This window comes from Sus scrofa, chromosome 2, assembly GCF_054392235.1.
Source record: "Sus scrofa isolate SSC_HxYL_T2T_F1_AM1 chromosome 2, Sscrofa_HxYL_maternal_Yorkshire_Landrace_v2.0, whole genome shotgun sequence".
Classification (NCBI taxonomy): domain Eukaryota; kingdom Metazoa; phylum Chordata; class Mammalia; order Artiodactyla; family Suidae; genus Sus; species Sus scrofa.
In genome coordinates, this window is record NC_139384.1 from 64,933,758 (window position 1) to 64,947,132 (window position 13,375).

At 39.4% G+C, this 13,375-nt stretch overlaps 1 protein-coding gene across 6 annotated transcripts in view; it reads right to left on the minus strand.

Annotated features, from left to right (window-relative positions):
• Positions 1–11,935, minus strand: part of TRIM58 (tripartite motif containing 58) — a 40,797-nt gene extending 28,862 nt beyond the window's left edge. For 5 of the 6 annotated variants that reach the window (XR_014836614.1, XR_014836613.1, XM_085010105.1 and 2 more), the window contains exons 1-3: positions 11,445–11,935; positions 8,590–8,685; positions 1,098–1,328 (exon numbers count right to left, since the gene is read on the minus strand). Coding sequence is in view for 4 of the 6 variants with exons in the window: in XM_085010105.1 (XP_084866231.1) it covers positions 1,098–1,328; positions 8,590–8,685; positions 11,445–11,867 (750 nt within the window). In the remaining 2 variants the exon portion in view is untranslated. Of the gene's footprint in view, positions 1–1,097; positions 1,329–2,929; positions 5,874–8,589; positions 8,686–11,444 lie in introns of those variants that run through there. The other variant, XM_021083396.2, reaches the window with a different exon arrangement.
• Between the last annotated feature and the right edge of the window lie 1,440 nt (positions 11,936–13,375).

The window sequence follows — 13,375 nt, forward strand, 5'->3', positions numbered from 1 at the left end:
TCTTCACCTTATTCAGTGTTAATAAATGTTCATTTTTACATAAATTGTTTTTTGAGATATAGTAAGATGACACAAATGAATATTATTGAAAATGTCAAAGTTCTTGTTTTGTTTACTGTCTGAAATTTTAAAAATATAATCCTTTCTGAAACTCAGTTTTCCCACTAAGAAGTGGGCATAGCAATAATAATAATAATAATAATAATAATAATATTTATTGATGTATAGATATATAGAAGACAAAATGGGATAAATTAAATATAAGTGCTCTGTAAATTCATTCATTTAATGACCCCCACTCTGTGGCCAATGATATTTGGTCACAGTACTAGTATGAGGATATGAATTACTTAGTTTAGAAATTCCTAAATGTATCTTTGGGGATGAAATACAATGAAGTGTGCCCAGAAAATCTGTACTGTAGTGATGATATGATAATATTATGATGATAACATGCATCCTGCAACAATGATGACTCTCTCAATTCACTTGGGATTTAATGCCTTCAAAGAATATTAGAAAGAAATATTTCCATTTCCGTTTCTTATTTGTCTGCTCTATAATCTCAAATATATTGTGGGCAAGCTGCATAGAGTCCAAGTAAGCCCTCCCCGCTATGACTGGAATGGGCTAAAAAATTAAAATTTTCCTTAAAAATTAACATGCAAATTTCAAAGGACAATTTAAAACAGTACTCATACTTTTGGCTACTGACACTAAAACCAGTTAACAGACTTTTTCAATTGGCCTTCACTGAAATACAGCAATACCATCATTGACAGATTGTGAGATTTTAAGAAATGCTTTTCAGGCAGCATAGCATAGATTGCTTTTTTCTGCTTAATCTGAGTAAATCATGGCATTAATTTTAGCTTTAAAAATACTTCAGTGTCTGTCCGTGGTGTGAACTATTTTGTATTGTTTGCTAGGGTCCCTGCAGATTCTGATGCTAGGATTGAGAATTAAGATGCTTTCCAAGTAAATTCTATGGTACCCTTTTCCTAAAGAGTATAAATGCTTAAGGATTTTGTCTCTGAAAGCTGTTGTCTGTCCCCTTGGCCTCACATCTGTCCCTCCTCACCCCCCAAGCCCCTTACCTCTAGCAGACCCAGGGGTGGGCGCTGGCATCTCTCCTCCAGCTCTTCTGCCAGCTCCTTCAGGGCCCTGCTGTGCTGAACCAGCTGGTTCTTGCTCTCTCTCAGTCTCTGCAGGGTGGCTCGCTCCTCCTCCTCCAGTCTTCTAAGCTGCAGTTGCTCCTCCAGGGCCAGGAAGCCACGATACTTTTCAAACTCCAACCTGAAGCGTTGCCTCTGTATTTCCACTTTCTCCTGGAGGGACACATCAAACCATCAGTGACTAGGGCAGAGTTTCTGGCCTCCACTTTCATATAGGGGATGATGAAACTGGAGAAGGCAATATCTGGAGAGATCTCCTCCGTAATTCTATAAACAAATTCATTTTAACATAAGACTACTCAAGAGAAGTGACCTGGTAGAGTTTTCAAACTCAGAGTTTGAGAAAGATTTGTATTTGTATTCCCATTTCCATGGACTGATTGGCAAGGTACTTCCATATTCAAGTTTCAGTATTATATATAAAATGAGGGAAAAGAAAAATATGGGAAATAGAATTAAATCTTAAAAAAAATTTTATTGGAATATAATTGACATACAATATTTTGTCAGCATCAGCATCAGTTGTACAAAAAAAAGTGAATTAGTTACACATATACATATATGCATTTTTTTTTCAGATTCCATTCCCATATAGGCCACCACAGAGTACTGAGATTTCCCAGTGCTGTACAATAGGTCATTATAACTTATCAATTTTACATATAATAGTGTGAGTATGCTAATCCCAAATTCACAATTTAGCCCTTCCCCCAAACTTTACCCTTTTGCAACCATAAGTTTAGTTTCAAAATCTTTGATTCTGTTTCTGCTTTGTGAATAAGTACTTATATATCATTTTTATTAGATTCCACATATTAGCGATCTCATATACTTATCCTTCTTTGGCCGACTTACTTCACCTAGTATGATAATCTCTAGGTCCATCCATGTTGCTGCAAAAGGCATTATTTCATTCTTTTTTTATGGCTGAGTAATAATCCATATATATATAATATATATATATAAAATATACATATACATATATAAACTTCTTTATTCGATCCTCTGTTGATGAACATAATTTAGTTTGTATTCATGTCTTGAGTATTGTAAATAGTGCTGCAGTGAACATTGGGATGCATGTACTTTATCAAATTACTGTTTTCTCCAGATATGTGCTCGAGTGGGATTGAGGATCATGTGGTAGTTCTACATTTAGTTGTTTAAGGAATGTCCATACTGTTCTCCACAGTAGTTGCCCCTATTTACATTCCCACCAACTGTATAGCAGGGTTCCCTTTTACCCACACCCTCTCCAGCATTTATTGTTTGTAGACTTTTTGACAATGTCCATTCTGACAGGTGTGAGGTAATACCACATTGCAGTTTTGATTTGCATTTATCTTGTAATTAGTGATGTTGAGTATCTTTTCATCTGCATTTGGCCATCTGTCTTTTTTATAGAAACATTTATTTAGATATTCTGAACATTTTTCATTGACAGGGTTTGTGGGGGTTTTTTGGTATAAAGCTGAATGAGATGTTTGTATAATTTGGAGATTAATACCTTTTGGGTACTTTTATTTGAAAAGATTTTCTCAAGTTCCTTGTCTTTTCATTTTGTTTATGGCTTCCTCTCCATGCAAAAGCTTTTAAGTTTAATTTGTTCCCAGTTGTTTATTTTTATTTTTATTACTCAAGGAAGTTGATCCAAAAAGATATTGTGGTTTATGTCAAAGAGTGTTCTGCATATCTTTTCCTCTGTGAGTTTTATAGTATCTGGTCTTATATTCATGTCTTTAATCAATTTTGAGTTTATTTTTGTGTATGGAGTTAGTGTTTAAATTTTATTATTTTACATGTATCTGTTTAGTCTTCCCAGCTTTGCTTATTGAAGAGATTTTCTTTTATCTATTGTGTATTCTTGCCTACTTTGTAATAGATTAATTAATTATAGGTGGTGTGTGGGTTTATTTCTGGGCTTTAAATCCTATTCCACTGCTCTATATTTCTGTTTTCAGGTCAGTACCACACTGGTTTGATGACTGTAGAACTGTAGTTTAATATGAAGTTTTTCTTTCTCAAGATTGTTTAGGGTATTTGGGGTCTTTGGTGTTTCCATACAAATTTAAAAAAACGTGTTCTAGTTCTGTGGAAAATGACATTGGCATCTTGAGAGTGATTGCACTGAATCTATAGATTGCCTTGGGTAGTACAGTCATTGACAATATTGATTCTTCTGATCCAAGAGCATGATATATCCATCCATTGATTTGTATCATCCTCAGTTTCCTTCATCAGTGTCATATAGTTTTCAGAGTACAGGTGTTTTGTCTCTTTAGGTAGGTTTATTCTTACATAGTTTATTCTCTTTAATGTGATTGCAAATGAGACTTTCTTTAATTTCTGTTTATGATTTTCCCTGCAGCTTTACTGAATTCACTGATGAGCTCTCGTAGTTTTCTGATAGAATCTCTAAGACTTTCTATCTTTAGCATCATGTTATCTGCAAACAGTGATAGTGTGGGTTTTTATCAGGTTCTTCCATCTGAAATAATTTGTCATCTCACTTTGTCTAACTTTCTATGTGTATGGTCACCTTTCTGCAGGCTGGAGGATTTTATTTCCTCATGCTTCAGGGGTCTTCCCCTTGTGGGTAAGTTTGGTCCAGGGTCTTGTTCAGGCTTCCTGGTATGAGGAACTGCTTCCTTGCAATGGTGCGTGGAGCTGGGTTTTGTACCTCAGGTGGGCTGAACCTTGTCAAGAGGCATGTTTAGAGGTAACTGCAAGCTCTGGATGACTTTATGCAGCCCGTCTGGATTTAATATATTTTTGGTGAAAGGGCTGTTTTCAGTTTGGCTCCTTGCCACCTTTCTTCTCACTGTATTCTGAATTTTAGCCCCTTGATAGGATATGTGATTGATGTTGCAGTGACAAGATCCTGCAGTGGGCATTGACCAGGAACTCCTGTTTTGTCTGTGGTTATCACAGGCCTGTAATGGCAGGGCCTGCTCCCTAGTTCTTGGAGTAGAGTCCCCAAGATCTGCTTCTGAGCTATGTTTCGGATCATCAGTGTGAAATAGGTGGGTTTGCAGCACTCACACTGGGAAAGGAGCCACTGAGTATTCTTCTGCTGGAGCTGCTCACCTGTGAGTGTTCTCTGTTGTGTCACATTTTACCCAGTGTTTGGGCTCACAAAGTACACTGCTCTTGTCACTGTCTTGGTTCTACTTTAACTGTGGGCATGTCAGTAATTGGCCCTGATATCTCTTTGGCGCCGTTTCCACTAAGTCACTGGCACAGATGCACTGAGGTCAAGACTCAGGACTGCAGTATTTGTGCACCTGGGCCTGCTGTGGGAGCTATGGAGTCAGCTCAGATTCTGGCCTGGTCCAGCCCTCACATGTACATTCCCAAAAGTCCACAGCTTCTAAAGCCAGACCTGTCTCAGCTATGGGAGCACTTGTTGTCTTTTCAGATGTTTCACCAGCACTGAATTTATAGGGCTGAAAGTGGAGTTGTCGCATCCATGGTTCATGCAATTGGAAGGAGAGATTACAGATCTTTCTCCCTAGTCACAGGGCTTTTTAGCATGGGTACTTGTCACCTCTTTCCTCAGTGTGTGCCATTATCCCCTTGATAGAAGGTGTGCAGATGTAGCAGCTGGTGCCCAGTCCTGGCTTTCTTGGTAGTAGTGGCTTATGTGTGCTCACTCAGAGCATATGATGAGAGCAGCTGTGTCTCATAACCCCTGCTGGAGCCAGGTGGTGACTAGAGGTGGAGTCTAGGAGCCAGGTGGCAATGGCTTGCATGACCCCTCCTAGAGTGCAGTGGTGTCAGTTAGGGATGGAATACCCGAGGGAGGTGGAAATGGCTTGTAGGACCCCTCCTGGACCCTGACAGTGGCCAGTGGATGTCACTCACTCGCAGGACCCTCTGTGGTATTGGTGGTGGTCCACGTGCACTCCTGTGGTGGCTAGGGCAGATGTTGGTGCCTGGCTGGGGGACCCTCAGTGGTGGCAGCAGCTCACACTCCCAGGGATGTGGGGGCAAGGGTTGGCGTCCAGTTGTGGGACCCTCAGCAACAGCAGTCAGCTGTGCAAACACCGGGGGAGTTGGAGGCAGAGGTGGGCGTCTGGTCACGGGCCCCTCACCAGTGGTGGCTGGCCCTGCAAGCTCCCTGGAAGGCAAGCACAGAGGTTGATGCACCACCATAGGCTTCTTGGTGGCACAAGGAGCAGGCCACTTGTGCTTTCTGGGAGATGGAGGCAGTAGTCTGCTTTTAGCCATGGAACCCTCAGCAATGGTGGCTGGTCTCCGGAGATCCTGGGAAGGAAGGTGCAGAGATGGGTATCCAGTTGTGAGACCTGAAGCTGTGGTGGGACGCACGTGCTTCTGGGGAGACAGAGGTAGTGATTGGTGCCTGGTCCCAGGACCTTCAGCAAAGGTGGCAGTGGGCTGTATGTGCTCCCAGGGAGATGAGGGCAGAGGTCGGTTCCTGGTTGGGATACCCTCAGCAGTGGTGGCTGGCCAGATAAACTTGCGGGAAGGAGGGCACAGAGGTTGATGCACCACCTTGGGCCCCTTGGTGGCACTGGCTGCAGGCTGCCTGTGCTTCCGGGGAAATGGAGGCAGAGGTCTGAGCTTGGTCACAGGACCCTCAGAGGTGACAGTGGGTTGTGTGCGCTCCCCAGAAGGCAGGCTCAGAGGTCGGTGCCCAGTTGTTGGACCTGCGGCAGTGGCAGGCTGTACACGTTCCTGGGAAGGTGGGTGCAGAGGTAAGTGCCCAGTTGCCAGAACCTCAGGTGAGGTCTAGAATTAAATATTGATTAACCTGTTGAGCAGAGTGACTAGCACAGAATAGTTGGAAAACAGAGATTAAAATTTACTATCAGAGTTGTTTCTGGAATGTTAACTGTTTGGAAACACCAGAATTATGAAGAGAGATTAATGAGACCTGGGTTTCTAAATGTTAGTGCAAAAAAGTTTAGATATTAGAAAATATTTCTTAGTAATGTGGTAATCATGTATACATTCTCAGTAGGGCCAAAAAAATAAATGATTTTTGGTCGACTTATTGCAGAGATTCAGGGAAGTGATCCTGATTTCTACCCAAATCCCACATCTATAATTTTTTTAATTGACCTAAGGATCATACTTTGATACAGAATTTGAAAAACTACCTTTAAACTAAGTGTAAGAGGCAAATTATCCTCCCATAGTCTCTTCACATTTTGCATTCTCTGGTCCATTACTAAACATTTTAATAGTTTGTTCAATTAAAGAACATAAGCTATCAGCTTTAAAAAAATTCTAATAATGGTTTTCATCAAATATCATGACTCTACTTCTTCCTTCAGTTTCCTTTTTCTACCTCCTTTTCCCACTTCCTAAACAACTCAACCATATAATCCTGACATCTTTAAAATCAACCAACTGTGAATTCCATATTCTGATCTGAAAGGTACAACTCATTGAATTTTCTCCCGTTCCTCATGTTGCAGGCTGTGCTATTGACAAGTGGTGCTAATGACTCAGTCACTGAAAAAAAGTGGAACTATATTTGTGTCATGAGGAATGACATGGTGAGAAGGGTTTTAGTTGCAATTCATTGTTTTCTCAATTACCCTTTTGAGTACTACAATTATATCTACAAATATGAAAGGCTAAGCATTTTCACGAAATTTAGAGTTGATTTTTTTAAGCCTGTGCTTATTGCCTTTGGGTTATTTGGATATATTCCCAAAGGTAAGAATCATGAAAGTTTTCTCGACTTAGAACAAGGATCTTAGAATCATCTTTACTTTAGAATAATCAGTGGAGGGTTCAAAAATTAAGGAACCCAGAGTTCAGATGTGGAGATTTATTTTATTTCTTTTCTTTTTAGTCAGCACCTGCGGCATAGAAAGCTACCAGGCTTGGGGTCGAATCAGAGCTGCAGCTGTCAGCCAATGCTAAAGCCACAACGACGTAGGATCTGAACCACATCTGTGGCCTGTGCTGAAGCTCTTGTTAACCCCAATCCTTAACACACTGAGCAAAGCCAGGGATTGAACCTGAGCCGTAATGGGAGCTCCTGGAGTTTCTAATTTTGTAAATTTTCGTCAAGTCAGGATTAAAGACAATTAACTTGGATTACTAGGCTAAAAGGAACAAACTGACCAATAAATGTCAATAACAAATAAATTTACTTATAATATGTACAGCTATGGGAAAATATATCACTGGAGAACAATATAGCCAGTACAAGTCAAAATTTTTGAAAAAAAAAAAAGAGGAAAGGAATACAAAGATAAAGAAAACAATTAGAGAAAAAGGACTCCTTGGAGGAGGACAGAGAAAAGAAATATTTTATAAATAAATTCTATTTATGTTACAATACATATTAGATAAGTTAAACACCTATGTGATTTCTATATAGAGTTTCTCAGGCTTGACACTGTTGAGATTTACCAGGTGATTCTTTTTATGGTTGTTGAAGTAGAGTTGATTTACAATGTTGTGTTAATTTCTGCTGTATAACAAAGTGATTCAGCCATACATACTCACGCAGTCTTTTTAATATTATTTTCCATTGTGCTTTATCTCAGGATATTGAATATATTTCCCAGTAGGACCCCATTTTTTTTGACCAGATGATCTTTTGTTGTAATTTTTTGGGGGAAAAGGGAGACTACCCTGTGCATTGTAGGGTGTTCAGCAATATTCCTGGGCTCTCTGCATGAGATGTCAGTAACACACTTACCCTTTTCCAGTTGCAACAATCAAAAATATCTACAGATATTGCAAAATATCTCTTTGGAAGGCAACACTGCCCCAGAACCACTCTGTGTGTTTTTGTGTGTATCCCTGTGTGGATAAATAGGTCAGAAAAAAAGTTGATGTGGTGAAGAAAAGAGAAAATATATGGATTGCTGAAAAGAGACTGAAAATTCAGATCATTTTCCTCTTTGTAAGATGATGACTATTAGATTATATTTCATATATATAAATGCTGTGGAATACTCAGTATTTCATTCATCCAACAAATATATATTTCCTACACTAGTAGTGACATCTGTTCTGTGTGATGCAGAATTACAGTAAGTTCAAGGTCAGTAAAGCTAATTTGGATTCAGGTAGTGTTAATGGAGATAAAAATAACACAGCTGTATAATATAATTCAAGGGTGCAGGGTGATCCAGGGTGATACTAAGATAGTTTTGTTTTTGTTTTTTGTTTTTTGTTTCTTTTTTGACTGTTCTCGTGGCAGGCAAAGTTCCTGGGCCAAGGATCAACCCGCACCACTGCAGTGACACAGCAGTGACAACACTGGATCCTTAACCCACTGTGCCACCTGGGAACTCCCCAAGATGTTTTCCTTGTGAACCAGAACAAAAATGCTGGAATAGTGAACAGGGTAGAAAAATTATTTAACGATCTAATTTCTATCCTTCAGATAGGCTACCTTTTTGAATCCCCAATATTCTCTTACCTTCCAAATGACAGTTTTCTTCCCTATATTAGCCTCTTGAGTCGAAGCTTCCTCCATCTCGTTCCTCACAAGCTCCTGGGCCATCTGAAGCTTTACCTGTTTAGGAAGATAGTCTGTGGCTATTACAGATACCCTCATACAGTACTTAACATTGACCAGGTGTTGGGGGGAATACAGAGATCAGCTAGAACAGGCCCACAAAAGCATATAGAAATGTTTGACCTTATTAATAACTGCTAAACATACATACTTTTTTTTTTTTTTTTTTTTTAGTCTTTTTAGGGCTGCACCTGTGGCATGTTGAAGTTCCAGGGCTAGGGGTCAAATCAGAGCTGTAGCTGCTGGCCTCTATCAGAGCTCACAGCAATGCTGAATCTTCAATCCACTGAGAAAGACCAGGAATCAAACCCCCTTTCCCATGGATACTAGTTGGGTTTGTTACCCCTGAACCCCAACAGGAACTCCTAAATATACATATGTTTTTAAATGTTGATGACAGATATAATCAAATATTTATCTAAAAGTGTTAACTATATACTTTTTAGAAGTATGATAATTTTGTTTTGCCATTTTTATTTTTTTTATTATTACTTAAAAATTTTTTTTTGGCAGCACCTGTGGCACATGGAAGTTCCCAGACCGGGGATCAAACTCAAGCCACAGAAGTGAAAACACCAAATCCTAGCAGTGACAACCACTAGACCATCAAACTTGTGCTTACTATACTTTAAATAGTAAAACTGTAACTAACCAAAATGTTAAAAATAGTGGAGTAAGAAAAATATTATTTTCACAGGATGGAATTTGAATAAGATGTGGCAGACTATGTAATGATAAGAAATTCATAATGTAAAAGAAAATTAAAATAAGTATGTTCTATATAAACTGACACCGATTTTGAAAAGTAAAAGTGTTTATAATGAATATACAAAAACTAGGCAGAGGCCAGTGAAAATATATTCAATAAATAAAATTTCTTCTTCTAGTGCCTGGTTGAAAAGTGATCCTATTAATATTCTATTTCAATTTCTTAAAGTTATTTATTACTTTGTAATCAGAAGTGTATTTGTTATTATTTGGCCATAATAAACCTTTTAAGTTAGTACATATTAAATGAGAAAGAAATAAAGAATGTCGTAAATTTTAAAAGGGGTAGAAAAATAATTTAGTTTTTATTATTTTTAATTTAATAAAAACTAAATTTCTTTTCAATCCTAGAACCTCTGCAAGAGATAAACACATATCTTTTATTTATGGAGGGCATATAAAAAGATAGAATGCATATGTCTTAAAACTCTTCTAACTCTTCTCAGAGTCATTCAATAAGTCCTATACATCAATTGTTTTTTTAGAGATAATAGTCTAATGTAGAACACATAAAATAGCAGTAGAATCCATGGAGGCTTTTAACAAGATGAAGAAAGTAGCAGTTTATTTTAGTGTTTGGAAGGAATAGAACACCTTGACACTTAGAAACAAACAAAAAAATTGTAAGCAAAAGCAAGGAAATAAAAAGTCGTGACATGTTTGGAGACAGCAGTGATTAGGCTTGTTTTGCTGGGTGGAATAATTGGTTAAAACAAGAGCTACAGTAAGAGAATTTAGGGTCCTCAAAAGTCTTGATTGATGGACTAAGGAGTTTAGAAGACGTTTATTTGATATTTAGTTGAAGGGCTACTGCAATAGAGAGAAATTCCTTAGAAATATGACAGTATCCATGCACTGTAGGGTACCTTCCAGATTAAAAAGATAATTAATAATGGAAAAAAAGGCAAATTCTAGCTAGAAAGTAGCTAGCACCTGAATTTTGTGGAAGACAACCAAAATCAAGAAGAAAAACTAATAGTGATATTTTTGGTAGGCCCAGAGGGAAGTTGAGGGAAAAATATTACAATGATAGATTTAAAACAAAATAATAATAATAATAATAAAGGTATTATTTATAATGATAATATTATTTTTGAAAGTTAATATTTGTACTTCATGTCATTGTAATAGTACTTTACATAAATATTAGTAGAATAAAGATGGCTTTAATCTCCTTTATGCTAGCAGCTGTTCCAGATACTGGAAATTTAAATGTTTTCAGAATATATCAAAAAAATTTTGATCAGCGCCAGGAGGGAGAATCCTATTCACAGAGTTTCAAAGATGCCAGATACTTCAGTATGAGTCACCTTTTCCTTGAAAATGCTCACATAATAAGTCCACAAATATGTGTTGAATAGAGAAGGGCTCAGCTACTGGATTCCTACCTCAGTATTGTCAGTCTCTAAAGTTGATTAGAGCCTAGTGCCCAGCTGGACACTATTCTTAGCAAATGTTCAAACATAAAGGCTGTTTTGGTGACAATATTAATGAACATAGAGATAAACTCTATGCAAAAGAAAAACATTATATAAATGATAGTCATTAGGAAGTGTTTACAGTACCAATGTACACTGTAACTAAGAACCAGGACAACACAGCCCTTCACACCAGAGCCCTAGCTGTGAAACCCAGACCATCAATATCAGAAAACAAAGACCAGCAGGAAAATAAATGACCAGGGAAAGTTTCACGGGAGAGAAGGGCAGTGGCAGTCTAAAATAATTGTATGTTTGCTTCCTGAACAGGGGTCTCAAAAGATGCGGTTACCATGGAGCAAAGGCGAGAAGACCACAAGCTGAATGTGAGCCATAAGGGCAGAGGGTGAGGAGGGTGCTGGGTCATTCAGATCTGGTAAATATCACTTGGCTTTGTCTCTAGCAAGGCATTTTGAAAACCTGTGACTCAGCTGGCAGCTCTGTTTTAGAATAGCATTTCCAGAGTCAGGAAATCATGGCTCTCTGCCTGCCATGGTTAGCACCTCTCACCTGGTAGCACCTGGCGGCCTCCTGCAGTGGCTCTGTGTGGTGGCTCCTATGCTCTGGGGTTGTGTCACAGACCCAGCACAGCGCCTCCTGGTCCTCCTTGCAGAAGCGGGTCAGCTCCTCATGGTGCTTTACACACAGGCGCGAACTCGAGGGTCCCGCTCCCAGACCCAGCTGCCTCACGCTCTCCACCAGGCTGGCCAGCTGCCGGTTGGGACGGAAGTTCTCCTGTCTGAACGGACCTCTGCACTGTGGACAGGCATAGAGGCCACTCTGTGCGCTGTCCGATTTCTCGCAGAACTCAGAGATGCACTTGAGGCAAAAGCTGTGGCCGCAGTCCACACTGACTGGATTCTGCAGGAAATCCAGGCACACAGGGCACCTGGCCTCCTCGCACAGCCGCTCTCCAGGCGCCCCTGAGGCCATGGCCCTCCGCGCCTTGCATGGCCCGGCTGATAGCAGCTGCCTTCCTCGCTGCCAGCACTATCTCTTCTGGTGGTCTGGCACAACAGGGAGGATCCCCACAGACACGAGATGGGTTTTATCCGCTGGCTTGGTTTCAAGAGGCTAAATGAGCTACTCCCAGTGAAAAGTTGCAACTCAGACACCCTCAACCTCAAGATTAAAATTAACCTTCTACTAACCTTGGCCTCCTAGCAAAACGATCATTTCTCACGAAATCCCTCATAGCATACCTCATTGGAGCCTACTCATGTTTTCACTGTCAGTAAATTTGGAGAATTGCTTAGCTCCTTCCTTCCATTATTTTCTAAACTACCCCATGACCTTCTTATCCTTACGCGGCACAATGATTTTTTCAAATCTTTTTCTAAACTTTATTTTTTTCCACCTCCTGTTAATTAGCTCATGATAAAGAAATGGGTAGATAAGAAAATGGGAAATACTTGAAAACTAGTGTATAACAATGATAGATCTATAGACCAACAAAAATTCAAAGTATTTAAATAAATATCTGGCCCAGTTCAGGGAGTCTTATAGTGACTGCACATGCTATGATTTTTGCAAAACATGTCTTGGAGGTGGCAAATCTGTAGCTTAAGGAATTGATTAGAAGTAATATCTCAAGCATGGTCCATCCCTACCCTGTCACCTCTGAGATGGGGGAGAATGAGAAAGACATAGAAGAAGCAAGGTGATTTGACTCAAGATGGATATGTTGAGGTCATGAGGTCATCTGGAAAGTAGACAAATGTGAGAAATATCTGTCATTTATGGAAAATGTAATTTTCATTTTGTTAAATTTTGAAGTGATGATGGGATGCTTGTAACATATTATTTGATCTGTTCCTCAGAACCAGCTACCAGAATCTCAGACACACAGGTTAGAAAAGACATATGGCCCAGCTCTTAAGGAAGACATAAGATCTGTCAGGAGAACTCATACAGTTATAAACAAAAAACTGGGAGAAAGGACACTCACTAATGCTGCAAGAATAAAACAGAAGGTTGAACTAACCTTTGGGATGGGGGTCCTTCCCTTGACAGTCTCTGAGTTAATAAGTGAATCATAAGTACAAGCTGAAAGCTAGATGGGGCTCTGGCAAACAGAACAAAGAGCACAGAGTACAGAAACTGAATACTTGCTGGAGAGAGCTGGATGAACCCCATGACATGAGGCAGCCAGGCAGGCTGGTGTGTATGCAAGATGGGAATGAGTGGTAATAGATAAGGTCCCAGGGAGAGGCAGGGACAGATGATTCAGGTCCTTGCATATCCTGTGAGGTTTGGGGTACTTTTTTTCTTTTTAATTGGAATATAGTTGACCTATGATATTGTATTAATTTCAGGTGTCCAGCTTGGCTTAGAGTCTTGGTGGAGGGTAGGGTCTAATAGGTTTGGAAGCCATTTGCCTAAAGGTCAGGTGTATAATTAAAATAGATTAAATCTTTGAGAACAGAGACAGTTATAAGCAT